At 36.3% G+C, this 19,329-nt stretch overlaps 1 protein-coding gene across 1 annotated transcript in view; it reads right to left on the bottom strand.

Annotated features, from left to right (window-relative positions):
* POLN (DNA polymerase nu) overlaps positions 1 to 19,309 on the bottom strand; it is a 99,459-nt gene extending 80,150 nt beyond the window's left edge. Inside the window, exons 1-7 of the mRNA XM_035325660.1 lie at positions 18,759 to 19,309; positions 17,537 to 17,680; positions 9,934 to 10,416; positions 9,283 to 9,473; positions 6,856 to 6,968; positions 6,182 to 6,339; positions 120 to 188 (exon numbers count right to left, since the gene is read on the bottom strand). Coding sequence (XP_035181551.1) covers positions 120 to 188; positions 6,182 to 6,339; positions 6,856 to 6,968; positions 9,283 to 9,473; positions 9,934 to 10,416; positions 17,537 to 17,611 — 1,089 coding nt within the window. The 5' untranslated portion in view covers positions 17,612 to 17,680; positions 18,759 to 19,309. The remainder of the gene's footprint in view (positions 1 to 119; positions 189 to 6,181; positions 6,340 to 6,855; positions 6,969 to 9,282; positions 9,474 to 9,933; positions 10,417 to 17,536; positions 17,681 to 18,758) is intronic.
* Positions 19,310 to 19,329: the final 20 nt, after the last annotated feature.

The following is a 19,329-nucleotide window of genomic DNA, read 5'->3' as shown; positions in this document are numbered from 1 at the left end:
TGAAGACTGCTGTTTTACTCATACAGAGATTCTGATCTGAATTAGATGCATGTCACTAGCTGTCTTTAATTTATAATACCTGAGAAGTTTTAGTTAAGTAACTACTTTTCAAATCTTACCTGTAAGTCATGAGTAAGGTCTGCCATTACTTTATAAAGCTTCTCCAAGTTTACACCTAAATTTTGGTACTGATAAAAAAAAATAAAGACTTTTAAGATTAAAATATTCAGACATATTTTTAAATGGGATTAAACTATTTAAATATATTTTTGTATTTGTCTCCTGTTGTATTTAAAACTTAAGTAATGTTTTTCGACCTTTGGGAAAAAAATCATGAACACAGGAGTACTGTTCATTTAGATTTTACCTGCTCCTTTATTTACATTTTGCAAAGACCAAGTACTGAGAAATAGTATCACTACACACTGCCTTTGATGTTGAAGTCAGAATTCTACTACTACTTGTAAAATGAGGAAAAGTACTTTGCATATTTCTTTCTCTATCTGTACCGCGCTTCTTCTGTATCTGAATTATTCACTTCCTTCTGTTCCAGGGAAGTTTCACACGTACTACCTTGTTTAGTTGACTAGAAGATCATATTGATGTGAATATCCAGACTGGAAATACAAACAAAAGCTCCAAGAACACAAAGACTAAAAGTAAAAGTAACATCAACCACGTAAATTTATCAAGCTAGAACACAAAATATAAACAAAGAGCCTATTTTCATCGCTAACTTCCTGTCAAGAAAGATGAAGGTATGAAAAATGCTGCAGATGTAGATTTTATTTCCCACAGCATGCATCTTTGATAATGACTGAATAATCAAAATTATGGAATAAATGCTCATGCAAGCTATTAAGTACAAAAAGCACGGTCTCATAAAATTCCTGGGCCACAAACCATAGAACCTAGGAGAGCATTCTAGACGACTGCAGTTTATACTTGTCTGGTATATACTGGGTAAGCTTTACGGTCCTTTTCAACCCAAACCATTCTATGATACATCAATTATTTTCACACACCGTAGGTGTAGAACAATTGGCTTTCTAGAATTTCTTTAATCCACAGACTTTGATTTTTTTCATGAAAAAGTTAGACTAACATCTCTAAGGGACAGTGCAGATTTTGACTCCTTCAAAAATAAGTTTACCATTTTCTTGAGTATCTACAGAATACAGACTTAATTACTAACTGCATTAAATATATATATATAATAAATAAATGTATATATCATTTTTTAACCTCTTCTGCTAATTTCATCAAATGACTCTTGGCTATAATACTGCAGTATTTGCTGAGTAGTACCATTGCATTGGCTTTCTCTACTACCTCCGTAATATCTTCAAAAACTGCTAGTGGGTGCCCTCCAGTCTTTCCATCTCCCACTTAAAGAACCCCAGTTTTTTCACATTCTCCTTCTAAAGAAGCTGTTTTATCTTCTGAAGGGCAATTTCAGCCACCCTTCTCTGTACCTTTTATAAGCCCACTATGCCTTTCTTGAAATGCAGAGACCAAAACTGCAGTCTTCAAGATGTGGGTACACCAAGAGTTACTCCAGAAAAAAAAAAAAAGAAAAAAAAAAGAAAAAAAAAAGACCCTTTTCTTGCTCTCAATAGTTTTCCTTACAGTACCTATATTTTGTTTTGTTGTTGTTGTTGCAGCTGCTGCAACACGTTGAACCAACAGAAAACTATCAATAATGATTCCAGGATTTCTTTTTAGGTTGCAACTACTGTGGATTCATTACCTGTAATTACATGGAAGCTCATCTGTTCACGGCAACAGAGATGGTAAAGGATCTAGAGGGGAAGATGTGTGAGGAAGAAAAGGAAGAAAAAAAAAAACAAACAAACAAAACAAAACAAAAACACCAAGAACAATAAGAAAAAAATCCCTGGAAGGAAAAACCATCCTGAGAGAAGTCAGGGAAAATCTTCATTAAGCCCCACAAGACTATGGAATTTTGAGGAAGTCCAGAAACCCAGAGTGCAAGACAATTATGCCAGACAGTGCAATACTGACTTCAGATTCCTGTTAATAATATTTTGGAAAAAAATACCTATAGGAGATAGAAATGCAGAATGCTCAAGCTTACTATTTCATGTTTAACAACGTAAGTATAACGTACATCTGATGGAAGACTCAGAGCAGAAGCCAATTTTGTGGACAATAGAATCCTAACCACTTTAGAAGATAATCTGATTACATTCACTGCTTCCTTCTCAATAACTGCATAGCTGGGGACTGACCTAGATTTGGCTAGATTCTTGGTGAGCAGGGTATTCCAAGATCATTTTTTACTAAAATAGCATACATAGGCAGGGTTCCAACTAAATTCAAGATCTGTTTCCCAAGTGAATTACATATTTCTGTCAAGAATAGTAAACAGACTCATCCTGACTGACAGGACACCAAATGGCCATGAAATCATATGGAAGGCTTCTCAATTGAAAAAGCACTGACAGGGTTCCTTGAACACCTTGTAAGTAAGCTATCTCCAGGTTTATCATTTACCCTATATATATTTTGAAGGAATCATAATTATTCTGTGCTCATTTTTATTATTTGCATCCCTGTCCTGGAGCTGGCAGAACACAAAGAGAGGATCTTATGCCATGAGCTGCAGAAGTCTCTCTTTTCTCTACAGACCTGCAGATACTCTATAACCTTCTTACCTTACTGCTTTCATGAAATATCTAAAGTTGGGGAAAAAAAATATCCTCCAGAAGAAATATGTTTTGTTTTCTCCGCTCAAACTGAGCTAGAAGGTGTTTTCCTTAGCAGAGTAAACTCTCAGAAATCCAAATCCAAACTTTGTTGCCCATTCCACAGTTTCACAGTTTTCACTTGATATATTCAGAATCTTCCCTTTGGTCCTTCTGTGATGAGAATGCAAGGACATTCTACTTGTTATCAGATTTACACTCTACTCTAAGACCGCACAGAAAATGAAGAAAATGCTTCAATTTGAATGAAGCATCTAATGTTTTGTAAAAAACAAAAACAAGATTATCTGGAAGAGCATATGGAATGTAACCAGATATGGTATCACTACTAAACTGGATGTCATTAAGCTATGAATTATGGATTAAACCAGGAAGATTGCGATTGAAGTTGTTGCCAAGAATATCTTCTTAAAAACAGGTCTGATGTCAGAACAGTATGGTCCTCCAGGGCTTTTAATCTGTCCAGGCAGACAGTAGTTCTTTTAAAGCAAAAGAGGGGTAAGTATAATCAAAGTGCTAGGACAATTTTTGGTTAGTTCCAATGATGACACTTCACAAATATCCAGCCTGAGACAACTGCACCATCTTCAATTGCATGCAAATAATTGTCCTTGTGAAAATATGGCTTTAGTTAGAAAAATACTACACTAGAATGAATTGATTGGTCTGATTGGCTAGGTATTTATTATTCTAATCTTTTTGCTATATCAAACATTTAATTTCTTGTTGCAAACACCTCTGCATGTTCTTTCACCATGGAGCTTTAGATAGACAAAGAGCCATTAATTTTCTGGTCAACAGAAGTCTTTTAAAACTTGCATTTTAATGGGTAGCAAGTTAAAATTAGTGTTGATAAAGATTTTAAGAAAGCACTTATAATTCAAAAACACAAAATCCAGTTTACATGTAGATAACAAAATGGATTAGGTGGGCACTAGTCTAGTGAAATCAGGGCTAGAAGTTAGAAGACTGAAAGAAAGGGAGAGGGGAGATGAATTGTCAAAAGATTCTCTCACTGGAATCCGAAAAGAGGAGGTTGTGTTTAAATGAACATGACAAATGCATCAATGAGGCATGTGTGTTCAAAAAGAATCAGACAACAAAAGGAAGCTGATGTCTGCTGAGAGGAGTGATTGGAACAGGTTAAAGAACACCATTGGTCTACATGCCAAGGTATTTCTCTTCTGACCTCTGTATTGTACAGCCCTCCAGTGCCAACCTTCAATCTCACAAAAAACTCTACATACCCTCCTACCCCACCATATCATGAATAATAGTTACCACAAGCAACATACTATGAAAAAACCTTGATTGATGGAAGTAGCTTGCTCACCATTTCATCATGTGAGCTATTTTTGCTACAGCCCCTTCCATAAAAAGGAGGGAAAAAATCATTTCCATATCCCTGGAAACTTGAGAATCCTCAACTCTATTACTCCACTTTCACGGTAATCTTCGCTGCAAGCAGGTTTTCCTACCACATACCAGAAAACAAAAACCCATCAACCTGACTGCAAGAAACCTTGTCCATACCCAGTGATCCTGGAACAAATGAGCCAGTAAAAGGCAGTGCTTTCAGCAACAGCCAGCTTACTTGATCCGTTCTGGAGGTGGAAGTAAGCTCAATGACAGGCTTCCAATGACTTCAGGATTCCTTATCAGCAAAGGCAGTAATTACAAAAGCAGCATGATGTGTAGCACCTGTTTCAGCAAAGGTTTCAATGCACATGGACTATGACCACTTTTGTGGAGCCTTTTGACACAAGACCTAATATACAGACCAGCAAGTAGCACACACTCCATGCTACACAGGATACACTGGCTACACAGAGTGAGTAGCCAGAGCTGCAGGCTACAGAATAAAGTAGCCGCCATTCCAAGTATCATGCTGGGTGGACAAGGTTAGCAAAATATAGAGGGAGCTAAACAGAAGTTGTGGGGCATCACTTGGCATTGAGCCGTCTGGGAGAACAGAGGACTGTTAGGAACTTATCACCAAAGACAGAGCAAGAAGGCTCCAGAGAAAATCTGGCAAAAAGATAGGATTCACAGGACAAATGGTACTGACTGGGCAAACAGAGAAGTCACACAAGTGAGAGAGTCCAGGAAACTAATGAATTGGGTAAGGAATGAGGGGGGAGAATAATTACAGCATGTTAAAGGGAGGCATAAACTGGGACTTGGATGAAATCAGCATAAAAGGCACTGGAGATGGCTGGGGCAAGGAATGAAACTAGGCCCAAAGCAGGGCAAGAGGAAAATAAGACTTCAATACTGAACTCAGAGATGGGAATCAGGATGAGAAAGCTGAAAAATGAAAACTAAAAATAGATGTGATGTAGGAAGAACAAAAGACTGAGGGAAAATACGGAAAGAAACAAGGATGCTGACTCACACGACAGGACAGCACAAGTAAAAATAACCTGCAAGAGTATAGCTTCTGGCTGTTTACCTTTCTTTCCATTCCCTACACTAATAGGGAATTAATTCTTGAAGTAGTTTCTGAACAACAGCAGTTTACAGATAGTGTTTTGAAGTAAACTGGCTTTATTTGTCTCAGAAGGGCCTATACAGTTGGGTATGTGCTTATACAAGTGAGCTCTGTCCATATTCCAAGTCCACTTGACATCACTGGATTTGTATCCCAGAAGCTCTAGAATCATGATATGACTCCTGTGTCTGAACAAGCAACACCTCTAAAAAGTGAAAGGTTTCAATAAATCATCATTTAGCCTACTGTACATCTATTTTTATCATTAGTTTCCTCCAGCACTAACACTCTCAACATTCACACAACCTGTGACAGCTAATGCATCCAGAGTAGAATGCAATAGCCCAAAAATACCAACACCAAAATTTTATAACATTTAGTAAATAAGTTTCAACAGACAGTAAGACTATTTCCGTAGCATTGGGAATAACTTCTCAAGAAGTTCATTAAGCATTCAGAGTAAAACTTAATATACTTCATACACATGCTTGTAATGTCATATTTGACTCCTTCCTATCAGTTTATGATATGGTATCTTTACCAGAATGTTATAAGATTCAGTAAAATTGTTAATAATAAGCTAAATAAAGGGTACATGTTCACAGGAATTAAGGAGCAAGGTATTAGACATTTTGGAAATGATGGTTGGTATCTGTTTGCAGATAGGTGAAAGAGAAAAGATGAGTTTAATATTAATTTTATTACTGAACTTTTGGGTTTAGTTGCAGAATTTTGCAACTGTTCCTGGAGAATTTGATCCCATCTTGGTAGAACGCACAGAACCCTTCCTTCCTTCCCCTTTCTTTAACATTAGATTTCCAACAAGTAGTATTATTATAGTTTTCTTCTGCCTGAAATGTATTATGCACTTTGTTTTCTGCAATATTTTGTAGGCAAGAGCAATAATTTAAATATCTCCTTCCTCTTTTAAACCAACCACAATCTAAAACAAACTACTTACCCATGCATTTCTCAAAGTGCCTGTATCTGTATTTTCTGTTTCCATAGAAAAAGATTTTTCAAAATACTTCTGCGTCAAACATTCAAAAGAGGGAACTGTGTCACTGGGGTTTATCAGCCATGCTGCAATCCTTGGATCTAACACGACGCTATCAGCAACTACAAAAATAAGTTATTTCTGACAATCAAAATGCTTAAATTACTTCCTATATTAAGAAATACTTCTAGAGTTTTATCCATCTTTCCATTAGACACACATCATAAATGGACAAGCATTCAAGTGATTCCTAATTTTAACCATTATGAGCATTTCTAGAATTTCATCCTATCCTCTTGAGTAGAGGAAGTCTTTCTACGGAACGTGAAACATGAAGCAATTCAACCTTCTCAGCTATCATCAGGACTGTGTTGAAAGCTTTTGTTTCCACTGTAATCTAACCTTAAACTATTCAACATTTTGATTCCTACTCTGAGGAGAAATATGGAATCTTGACATGACGACTGTGTGGCCATAAACCTCCCAAGAAGGGTTTTCTTTTCCACAATACTAAAATTCTGTTCTCCAATATATTACCTAAACACTAATCTAGTTGCTTCTACACCTTGTAATTTTAACAGAAACATCACAGGCACAGAGATTATAGGATTAGGTCATAGATTAGATTAGACAATTACCTTGTTTCCAGCTAATTTCATTACCATAAATTTGAAGTACTGTCCTCAGAAAATCTTTTGCATTGAAGCAAATAACTGGAACTTTGCAACATAGCATTTGAAACAACACTTGCCTGCATGAAAGAAATTTATTAACATGTACTATGCTGCTACTAGATCTGGTTAATCCATTTAATTTATTCTTTAATTAGCAAATAATATTAAACTAAACATCTAATACAAAACATTTCTTTAGGAACAGAATATTGTATTTGAATATTAAATACTCAATTCAATTCCTGAAGCTTCATTCTATACGAAATTAAACATCCTAGCAGATGAATTACCATGCACTCATAAAGAAAAGAAATCCTTATTTGACACTTGAAATTATATTCAACCTTAATCTAAAACTGCAGCTTGCATCCCTGTTTACTATACAAAGTGAGATCGCAGAAGATTCTGAATAAATGTAGTAAAATCATGATTTAAAAGTTGTTAGACAATCTAAATTGACCTAATTGCTTAGCGTTAATTTGCTCTAAGTCTAGTATGCTTCATATTATGCCAGATTTTTGAAAACGTCTATAGTTCTTATGTATTATATGTATAACATTTGAAGTATACCTAGATTTTACTAATGTGTGTCATTTTTTGTAAGTTTTACTTCAGGTGATACGGAAGAATAATAATTCTTCATAGCGTTTTTGAGCTGATATATTTTTAGTGATATAAGACCAGAGTACCAAGATTTTAGGTTATAAATTGTGAGGACCATAAGGTATTACTGTATATCATTTTGATCCACTACTCAACTACATCGTTCCTAGAAAAATGAAAGCCTATAGGTAATACACTTATTCAACTTGTTTGTTCTTGAGCTCTTATTATTCAAAAGAGCTTGCTTTATTGACGTTATGCTCAATTCAGAACAATCAAACCGAAGACGCTTTATAAAACTAATCGTCTTATAATTCCAACATTGCATCTGGAGAAGTACAGGTAAGTGAAGTGATTTGTTTCAAGTCATACAGTGGAGCAGTGCAGAGACGTGATCAGCAAGAAAGTCTAACGTTGTGAAAATTAATGCTTTGTAATTTAATTCCCCAAATTCAGTAGTTTACAATAAAACAGCTATTACTGAAAATTATAAAATATTCTGAAGAAATTTTAATATGCAACTATTATTTTGAAAGATCAGTCTCATCCCTGCCATTATGGGATACTATTTTGAAGTGAATAATAAGGAATAAAAAACGATTTTGGCTATGCTAAGTGGAAGTTTAAAATACAACCATACTTTTTAAAGATTTAATCCAACTATTAAACAGACGCATTTACTTTTTTTTTTTTTTTTTTTTTTTTTGCTTGCAATTTGGATGTAATATTGTTACTGAATCCTAAGAAAGCCTCATTCATCATCTCAGCCATTAAACAAGCCTATTGCACTCCGTGCTCAGAAATTAAAAACACCAGCAGGGCTCAAGAAGGATATGTATCATAATGATGTCCCAAATGATTTCTTACTTTGTAAGAAATGCAGTGCAGCAAATGGAAGATAAGTCTTAAAATTTTTAGTTTTTTTTTTTTAAGCCATATAACCATAGTGTGTTGATAAAGCTTTTCTAAGTGAATGACTAATTATTACTAAAATTCCAACCTAGAAAAAAAAACACTACAACATAACCCCAAGCACCAATACAGGCTGGGCAGAGAATGGACTGAGAGCAACCCCGAGGAGAAGGACCTGAAGGTGTTGGTTGATGAGAAGCTCAACACGAGCTGGCAACGTGCACTTGCAGCCCAGAAAGCCAACTCTGTCCTGGGCTGCATCAAAAGCATCATGGCCAGCAGGGTGAGGGAGCAGGATTGTCCCCCTGTGCTCTGCTCTCATCAGACCTCACATGGAGCACTGCATTCACCTATAGGGCCCCCAGCATAAAAGGGACAGGGACATATTGGAATGAGTCCAGAGAAGGGTCACAAAGATGATCAAGGGGTTGGAGCACCTCTCCTATGGAGAGGCTGAGGGGGGTTGGGGTTGTTCAGCCTGGAGAACAGAAGGCTCTGGGGAGACCTTACAGCAGACTTCCAGTACCTAAAGGGGGCTACAGGAAAGGTGAGGAGGGACTCTTTGTCAGGGGGTGCAGTGATAGGATAGGGAGTAATGGCTTTAAACTAAAAGATGAGAGATTAAAGAAGAAATTATTTACTCAGAGGGAAGTGAGGCATTGGCACAGGCTGCCCAGAGAAGCTTTGGATGCCCAAGCCCTGGCAGTGCCCAAGGCCAGGCTGGATGGGGCTTTGGGCAGCCTGGGCTGTGCGGGGTGGAATTAGATGATCTTTAAGGTCCCTTCCAACCCAAACCATTCTGTTCCAAACCAAACAATACTGTTGCCAAAAAGCATATGAAAAGCAAAATAGTATTTTATTTCTACATGCTCTCACCAAGCAAATTTCTTGTGAGCCTGTTCTTCTTGTTTCCAAAGAGGTGACCAATCAGTTTTTAAATAAATTAATTTGTCACTTTCATCAGCAGCATTCCGAGTACAGCCACTTGAAGAGCAACTGGGAGAACAAAGGTGATCTGTCTGATTCTTCACTAATATAACGATTCCTTTTACTGATGAAGTTAAGACCTGTTAAGTATAATTAAAGTGTTTCCTCTGACAGATTTTATGCAATTCAATGAAGAAAACCTCCCAAGTACTTTACCATATGAATATCATCATGTACACTACGGTTACTGCATACACCATTGATAGAACAGAGAAGCAGACAAAAGCATCCTTGAACTTGAAATCAAAATCCACCGTACAAAGAGAATAAAAAAATATTCAAGCAGTCTCACTAGTACACTAATAACTGTTTAGCCCAAGTGGTTACATTCGCTTTAAAGTTTACATCGTAGAAAAATAAAATGTAGTGAGAAATAGAGATTCACCTCATTTTGCATTTAAATTTTTGTAAGCAAGAATATCCAAAATTGGTCTGGATTCCATAGTCCCAATGAACATGGTTTTGTGTTTATTGGAGTCATATGTACAGTTAAAATGGTCCCACAAAACTGCCTCTAAACAAAACACATCATTCACTAACCTGCTCTGAGTTGAGCTGTGAAGAACCATCTTGAAATAGCATGGTAGTTACAAAAGCCACTGCTTGTTCTATATTTGCAAGCAATTCTCTTTTTTCTTCATATCCCAAACTCCTGATATCACAAGGATAATTTTCAGAAAATTCTGCTCGTCTGGAAGTCCAGTTATATCTGCTTTCATGTGAAGCGTAGTTCTTTACAGCTAATCTTTTTTTCTCCAAACGACATGTAGGTAGATCTTGCTTTCTTTTAAGGGGAGTAGCTACATTCTTTTCACCATGCTTCAGGTTTTTTGCTCCTACTGAAAGATTTTTTTCTCCGTATTCCCATTTAGGTAAGTCTAAATCCCAGTAAAAGCTCGGTATTGTGGTAGCTTGATAGGAAAACATTTCATTGGTATCTACTGTCCTGACTTTCTGACCAGCAATACTTCTTGCAGGGCTGGCAGATGATTTTAATAATGCAATTGTGGAATCATTGATTTCCTGGAAAAATCAAATTTTTCAGTGAACTAATTATTCAACTTATTAGCAGACAAAAATAAACATCCCTGAGTTAATTCAGAAAGCTTTTCAGGAAGTGATGCTGTACAGAAGAAAAAAACCTCAGTGATACCACCAAAACAGACAGACAGTTTAAGGGAACTGTATCAAAGAGGCCAAAATTCAAGTATATATCAGTAAAAATGATTTTGACTTATACTGCTGGCATCCAAAACCACATTTTTTTGTGTGCTTGTTGTTAGTCCAACACTAACAACACCAAATTAACAGGAGCCATCTAGTCCAGTAGCCGGTCTTCCACAGTGACTAGGTCATTAGTGAGCTGTGTGTGAAGAGAGAGGCGACCTTTCATTTTCATCTTTAGCTTCAATATTCAAAGGGTTTGTTTGTTTGTTTTTCGGCAAGGGACCACAATACTGCTTTGGAAATTCTGAGTCTACTGAATCTGACTTTTCCAAAAAATTTACAGGATTGCAAGACACAACAAGAATTCATAGGAAAGATTCATAGGAAAGTTGCATAGAAGGTGCACCTTATTATCAGATGTATGGCTAAGTATTATACTCTATTCTGTTTAAACCATTATGTCCACAACAGCTTTCATATTCCACAGGTCCCCTGCATCCTTTTATAGCAGCATTTTTTTTTCCTAAACTGCTATTAAAGAGCCTAGAGCAAGAAATTGCATGGTAACATAATTATAATCCTTCACCCTTGATTTCCTTCAGAAATTTCCTTGGTATACTGCTGGCCCTTGTATTTTCTTACTGTTTATCTTGCTAGTTTCTTCTACACCCTCTTCAGCCAGGAGGGATTCTTTGTCTTGCGTTCTTTACAAAATACAAATTCTGTAGAGTTGCAGGATGTTTAGTTGTTTCTTTCATACTGTTGTTTAGCCATACTGTTCCCACACCCAGAGAGATTTGTTTTAAGCCTCCAATACTCTGTTTTGGGTAAGTCCTTATTACCTACAAATGTTTTGCTTTTGGAAGGGAAACACCCTATACTTTCTTTTAAAAGCTCCTTCCTTTTTATGCAATTTCCTTTTTGAAATGAAGCATTCCTATAGTGACTTATCTTTAGTGCCTCAGAAAGACTGTAGTCCCTGTCAGGGCATCTTCCAGCAGGAATATTTTGATCTTGATCTTACGCAGGATCAAATCAAAAGCAGTTTTCCCTGCAAGTTCCCTAACTGCTTGGCAAAGCAGTTGTATTCTCTGTTTTAGTCTTAGCATCATGCATAAGCATAACTTTTACATACTTCATGGCAAAGTAACTGAAGGCTCTCATAACTACTGCATTTTCTGCTCTTGTAGAATCACCAGCCTCTTTCAGTACCTCTGTCATTCCAAAAGCTGAGGCCTTCTTGCTTTAAAAGAACCACAAGTTACTGCTGTGCAGGCCTCACATCAAGAGCAAGACAACAATTTCCACTGATTAAAGGATATCATCCATTTCTATTCACTCTATTGTTTGAGCAAACCAGAACAGCAAAGCCAATACTTTTTTTTGTTGGTTTGCAGTATTCCTTAACCAAGATCCCACCCTCCCAAACCTCAGAACTATGGAATCAAAGGATGAAAGAGCCTTAGACTGTCTAAGAACACACTTTACAGGATCAGCTCTACAGGGAAATTAAAAAAAAAAAAAAGTACAATTAAAAGGTTTTAAGTAAACAGAAAAAGGTTTAATTAAGCTTTTGCTGCTACCAAAATGAATAGTGATTGTTCTGAAAGCCGACAAATAAATTGGACTTAGGCAAAGCTAATCACAAAGGAGACACTAAAAAAAGCTACCGTAAGTGGAAAAATATTAGCACAGAAAGACTGATTGTTCAAGAACCGTAGACAGACAGCTAATCCACTTAAGTGTATTCTCCAGTCAAATCACAAATAGTTTGTATTGTTTAACATATAGTAGAATTTGAATTAGGACACTGAAGTAATTATAGAATCAGGAATAAGTAATTCTCTTTTAAAAGATCAGAAATAAGAACAAAGCAAATTTAATTATCAAGTCAGAATAATATAGTTGGAACTATGATTAACCAGAGAGGAGCAGCAGCTTCTGGGAAGAACTGATCATCTACTAGAAATAATGACATAGCTGGAAGTAAACAACAGGCTAAGTCAGAGGATGTCGCTTCATAATTTATGTGGTTGCAGAAGAATTTTATTAGATCTGGTGTGTCAAAATTAGCTCCTCAACATTACAAAGAGAGGTTCCACTACTATATATGTTCATCCATTTCTTAAGTCATTCTCCTCATGCCTATCGATAAGACAATTCAATTTGCAGGAAACTACCTCACCATGCACACAAAAAAACATACTTCTCTGCTTCATGAGGAACCTGAATGGACTTGCAGAAGCATGAACCATGCACCAGTCAGAGTAAGGAAGGCTGTATGATCTGCAGCTGGGGAGCTCACTTTTAATATCCACAGCTCATTTGACCAACTTTACGGTTCTCAATCACAGTCTAAGTTGGGACTGCCCCACTTATCCATCATTCTTGGCTGGCATTTGCATGCACATTAAACTAACTTCAGGGAGATGATTCCACCAAAAATTAAGCTTCCTAAAAACAAAGACATTTTTCATGTGAACCAGCTCACTTGACATAACTAGTACCAGCCTGTGGAAGGATGAGAAACGTAAAACAAGTGGAAAAGGAGAAATTGGTGATGAGACACTGCCACAGTGCTGCAAACTGATAACTTGAAGATGTTAATCCTATGAGCAACAAGTACAGAACAGAAAAAGTGATGTAGCACAAGCAACACTAGAAAAGAAAAAAAGTGTTAACATCTGTTGAAAGCAGTACAGCCAACAAGAAAAGAGCAGTAATTTCTTAAATATGTTTTCTCTAGTATCAATGAGGAAACATGTATTTTTATTCCCAGACCTTTCTTTTATTCTGGGGAAAAAGAAAACACAAACCAAAAAAAATATGCTTTAAGAATTCTTTATTCTGTAAAAAAAAAAAAAAAAAAGTCTTGTCCTTATGTAATGGACAAAAGTAGTGGTTTCCTGTATGAATACATGAATACATTTAGGTAAAAAATAATGCCTAAAGCTTCATCCATGCAGTTGCTCTCATGGCATTTAGTAGACAGAACGATGCATTAATTTAACACAGCTTATAGGACATAGTACCTAATGGCTGTACTGTATACCCCATGGGCATTATATGGACCATGCTAGAGACGAGGTGACAATTTTATGCTGAGGCAACGGTTTACGAAACATAAGCCATTTCACTACTACTATGAAAAGCAGCGTACTGTAATTTGGAGGACTTTTTTGGATGCCAGTGGTTGTTCAGTGACTGAGGTTTGACAACATTTCTATTCCTTAATAACTATCTAAATGTGTCAACCTCATTTATTTCAGATCAATCTGTCACAAAAGACTTCACATAAAAAGGAAAAGCAGGACCAAAACTCAAAGGTAAGTAGATGCCAAGTGGAAAATAAGACTAAAGAGCAAAGTTATCTGAACCATCAGAATATGCAATGTACTGTGATAAAACCTGTTATGAAAGAGCCAGTCAATAACTTCAAAACTTCTATTAGAGTGGCTTTTTAAGTGGTCTTTTATCTTACAGTGTGCTTGCCTTTTCATTTCTCAGATGTGCATCCTTATCACCTAGCTTATTTTCCTCAGTCTTCTCTATACCTTAAAAAAAAAGAAAACATTTTACAGTACAAATGATCCTGAGATCAGTGCATACAGCTTTGGTTACATACAATGTTACATTACCAACGCTTCTATCAAACCTAAAATAATTGCAATCAAGTTTTACGTAGCAACTGTTTTCCTCAAATTAATACCATTCAACCTCAAAATGGTTCTGCAGGTTCCTGAATATGTAATATACATGCTAAAGCATGCTCTGAAAAAAATTATATTCAGCTTTGCTACATAGCAGACAAACATTTTTCACGGTATTCAGAAGAAGCATTACTATAGTATTTTACAAATGCATACCACCTTCTTTCAAGAAAACACATCCCTTTTTGGTCAAAGTAAAGATAAAGGCTTGAGCAAGGAAAAAAACCAACACACTTCACACAGTTGAACTTGGTATTAAACAGTATTATTCTCCAAAATATTATTCAGGAGTACACTTTATTCAGAAATGCATCTTTAACTTACCATGCCCTAGAGAAAACTGACCAGGCTTCACTGGGAGGTTTATTTTTTTTTTACATTGTTCATCCTCGCAAGAGAACGAGTATTGTAAGACCAGACGAGAGCAGAGAGCAAGGAAAATTCAGACTTACCAAATAAACAGAAAGGTAATAATGACCAGAATCCCAACAAGGAGCAGGGTTATTATTAGAGCTGGGTCTAAGACAGAGCACTGATGCACAGCACAGCTGTTAGCCTGGGCCCACCAAACTACCAGCAATAGTTGGCCTACAGTTCTGAAAGTTTAAGGAAGCTTTGTAAATACACCTCAGAACTCTGCACCACGCTGAATGAAAAGGCTAAGACATGCCTTCTCTTTTCTACACTCAACACAGCCCAATAGTCCCAAGAAGATGAGAAGCAAGTGAATAAAAGAACAAGGGCTAAACAGACTAGCAGTAATTACAGATTCGGTGAAGACAATAAGAGGAGCCAGGCAATGGAGAACTCTCGTGAAGTGCATGAGTCTTCAGAGTTCGTAATTACAAGTCCTTTATCTCTAGATCCTTCTACCACCCAGCTAAAAAAAGCACTCCTGGGCAAAATATGCATTTTGTCCCTTTCTAACTGCTGGTCCACACAGAATCCACTCCGCTGCTGCTTTCAGCTACAAAGTTGTATTACCAGCAGCAAAACACATTCTGAATCTAACAAGCTGCCATCCAATATCAAACAAGGCATAAGGGGATTTTTTTCCATTTACTGAAACTGTATTCTAAAGAGTTTTGATGGGGTAAAGCAGGATCCTATATTTAAAAGACTAACCAAAAAAAGCATCTTAAAAGACTACCTCAGTCTCCTGAAGAAACTATGCTTATTACTTTATAGTATCACAGACAGGTTCAGTCATTTTATCTCCAACACAGCCCCCTAATCTGAACTGTTAGAATAGTGAATATGGTATAACTGAACTTACAGTGTCAAACACCTTAGGTTTGGTTTTCTTGACACTTCCCACAATAGAACTATCACTTAATGATAGCAATGTGAGTCTACAGTCAGTGCTTTTAATCACTTCATGGCTAGATGCTTTTTCCGTCAAACAAATTCACCCTCCAGAGAAGATGAGGATTACATTGCTCTCCTTCAGCACACAGTACTCAGTATGACTGGTAACTAGATCACCACACCACCTCGAATTTCTGGTTCATGAAAAAGAATCACCAGGTGGCAGTAGAAAGCCGTCCTTGCATTAAAACGTACTGCTGGATGGAACTATTACAAGCACCAAGATGACCACAATTTCACCCACATCATCACAGATGTTTATCCTATGTGAATCCACTATTTACCTTTTAAAGACAGACTTCCTAATTAAGTGGAATTAAAACTTTAAAGATCTTATCAATAAAACACAGTCCAATATAGCCATAAACAGACCAACTTTTGTTGTTGTTTTGGTGGTTTTTTTTAAGGCAAACTTTTTTTCCTCCACAGATCCATGTTTTGATCAGCTAAAGCTATGTATATAGGCACTTTCCTAAAACTAATTCAAATTATAAATTTGTTCTTAAGTCTGTAGACTAGAAGCAATCGTAATTACAGAAAAGGAAACAAAAAAGCTAGTCATGTGACATGCTGCCACTAAATGCTTATACTGTTCTTTCAATACCCAGTGAATAAAGGTTTAGGAACACTACAAAGACCGCAATTACTATTGGCTAAAAATACCAGACATCGTCATTGTGCTTTTAAAGAAAGAGAATCTCTCATTTTACTGCTTGACAGAGTGAATGGATCAAGAGCAGACAACATAGCAGACATCTATACAGACAAGCTATACAGACATCACACAGAAGGGAGAGTTCCCTTATCTATGACAGAAAACATTTAACAGAGAAAATGACAAGGTAGCAAGAGAAGTAGAAAAGCAATTAAATCAAGGCTGAAATGAGATCTCACTTTCTTTAAAATAATCTGTTTTTTGGTTTTTACATTAAGATGAATGTATCCCATATGTCTTCAAATGTGCATCACCAATTTACATAGCAATGAGCTACTACCCTTTTCACTGCTATACCATCAGGCTCCACTGATCCACTGTCTTACTAGTGAATGAAGAGCCTGAACTACTATTCTCATAAAACTGAGGTTGTAATGAATGCCATATAAACAAGAACAAATGCAATATTTAAATTTTAGTTTTAAATCCTGTTGACCAGATAACGTTCCAGGATCTTGTTCTCCAGAGAAAATAGAGAACAGAAATTAAGCAAACCTTTAGCATTCTACTTCTTTCCAGAGCTACATGATCAAACTACGAAATACATAGAATTGAGAATTTAAAAATCTCCTTGAAAAACCTCACTAGCATCCACTACATTCAGAGTAGGATGCTGGGCTTTGCCCAGAGTCAAAGATCTGCTGAGGCACTTTTAACATTACCTAATTTGCACTACAATTTGGACTTTCGTTCACTTTTTCTCCTAGAATTTCACAAAGAGTGAGTTGGTAACGAGCATGTATTTAAAGAACAGATACTAGTCTGGAGAACTCAGTGGTTTCTCCAGTACCTCTAATGATCTTTAAGTATCAAGTCCAGATTCAAGTTAACATACATTTAGTTTACAGTATTAGTCAAACAGTATTAGTCAGAATTTCAAACTATTAACAGTTTGAAATTCTCATCTATTTTTATACCACATAGCAGGAACAGGTTAGGAAAGATTCAAAAAACAACAATGAAATACAGGGTACTAGCAATATCCTAGTTCCTTGCACTTACACAGCATCACTTAACCAGAAGCATCCCAGCAAATGCCACAGTTAAAGCTCAATTCATTTTCTAAACCTAGAAACACTCAATTTTCTTTTTAAATAGGCACTAGAGGTTCGATATTGTTGTTTGTTTGCATTTCAGTTTTTCAACTGAAAATATAGACACAAACAGATCAAGATTTACTCACTCTGGTTATTTTTTCTGCTAGTCTGAATTCCTGTAGGAACAGACTGTAAAGCTGACATAATCCTCTGAGCAGCATCAGATAAAGGCACTTCAGAAATCTCACATCCTATGTATGATGTGCAATGTTCCATTTTTACGATTATACCTAAACACAAAATACACATGAATTATGCATGCTATCAGGGTCACAAAACAGTCTGCACTTAACATTCTTTTCAAGTTAAAAACAAAATATAGTGAATACATTCAGCCCTTCATTCTCCTTAACAGAAAAGGTTTTCTCCCTGACTAGTTTTTAAGTATTGTAATAAAAATTAGCAAATTCTACTCATTTACAAAACCTATGAAGTGAAACTTCTTTGAAATACAAGGTTTTAATACACTGATAAACATTAAACAGCTACATTCTAATAAAAGAATAATAAGACAAGAATTATCCTTTGTGTTGGAAATACTTCCCCCTCAACATCTTTAAATTGGTCTATATCTAGCATATCCATGCATTTACTGTTGGTGGTACTCAGGTTTTAAATCAATAAAAAAGAAACTTTCATTTCAAGAGGTACCTATCAAAATAGCACCAATACAAGATGAAAGCAGTGTTACTATCAAGATTGAGAAAGATTTATGATACATATTTTCTCAAACAGCACATCACTAAAGACCTCTATTCCTTAAATTTTGTAAAAATTGATGTAGTCAATATTAAATAATAGCATTAAAAGTTACTCTATTTGTTTGTTAATTTAACGTCAGCACCATCTAAAGTCTCAACAAGTTCTCAGTGCAGCTATTAGTGTTCTGAATTTTATCCTTTTTTTCCCCTCCCAAAGCAGCTGCTTTTAAAGTTGTTCCGTAGCCACAATCTATAGTATATATACAAAACTTGGAGCCCCTAAGTAAAACACATATGAGAGAATTAGAAACAGAAGGCATCCATACTGACATCTTTCTTGACTATATAGAGCTAGATCAGAACAATGCATAAAGTTTACCACAAACACAAGGTATCTATGCAATATTTTCAAAATACTTGCATTAAGCAAACCTTTTCTTCTGTTTACATGGAAATATTTTTCTCAGCTCAAGACCATAGGCAGATTGTAAGTTTGAAGTACAAACATTTGTATTCGGATTCAAAGAACATCCATTGAGCCGCATTAAATTTTGCTTAATAGCTGTCTAGCTCAAAGAGGTCTATTTTTTTTGTTGTTTGAACTCACATATGCACTACTTTAAAGATTTCATAATAATCTTAATTCTGAAGCCAATAATCAGTTGGAGAACTGAAGTTGCAAAAAAAAAAAAAAGGCATCTCAAAATTCTTATTTGTGAGGATTTGGTCCGAAACAGAAAAGAAACAAGACTAACCTTCAGCACAGTAGAGCACAGTGCTCACAAAGCTTAAGCAAAGTAACATAGGGAGGTATCCTTGGAGCCCCAGGATACTTGTGGTCCCTTGCAAGGAAAGAACTCATACCACATGATGCAAAGTCACAAAGAACTGACTGACTTTCATGGAACCTCATGAAGGATATGGTAGAAAAAACAAAAACACAGTTTGAAGAAGGCACTATAGAGTGAAAGCTGGTTTGCAATTTGAGAGTAAGCATACAGAAGAGGGAGGGAGGCAGAATGGCTCTCCTTTCCCTGACATTCCAGGAGTCATGAGAATCACAGACATTCTCTAAACTTTCATAATTAGTAGTGACATTGCTTTCCTACTCGGGGTAAAAACATATCCTGACTTCTCAGGGTGGGAAGCAGCAGCCTTCAAACTCTCGGGCACATCAA

Source organism: Oxyura jamaicensis, chromosome 4, assembly GCF_011077185.1.
Source record: "Oxyura jamaicensis isolate SHBP4307 breed ruddy duck chromosome 4, BPBGC_Ojam_1.0, whole genome shotgun sequence".
NCBI lineage: Eukaryota > Metazoa > Chordata > Aves > Anseriformes > Anatidae > Oxyura > Oxyura jamaicensis.
This window is presented reverse-complemented; position numbering and strand designations above follow the sequence as displayed.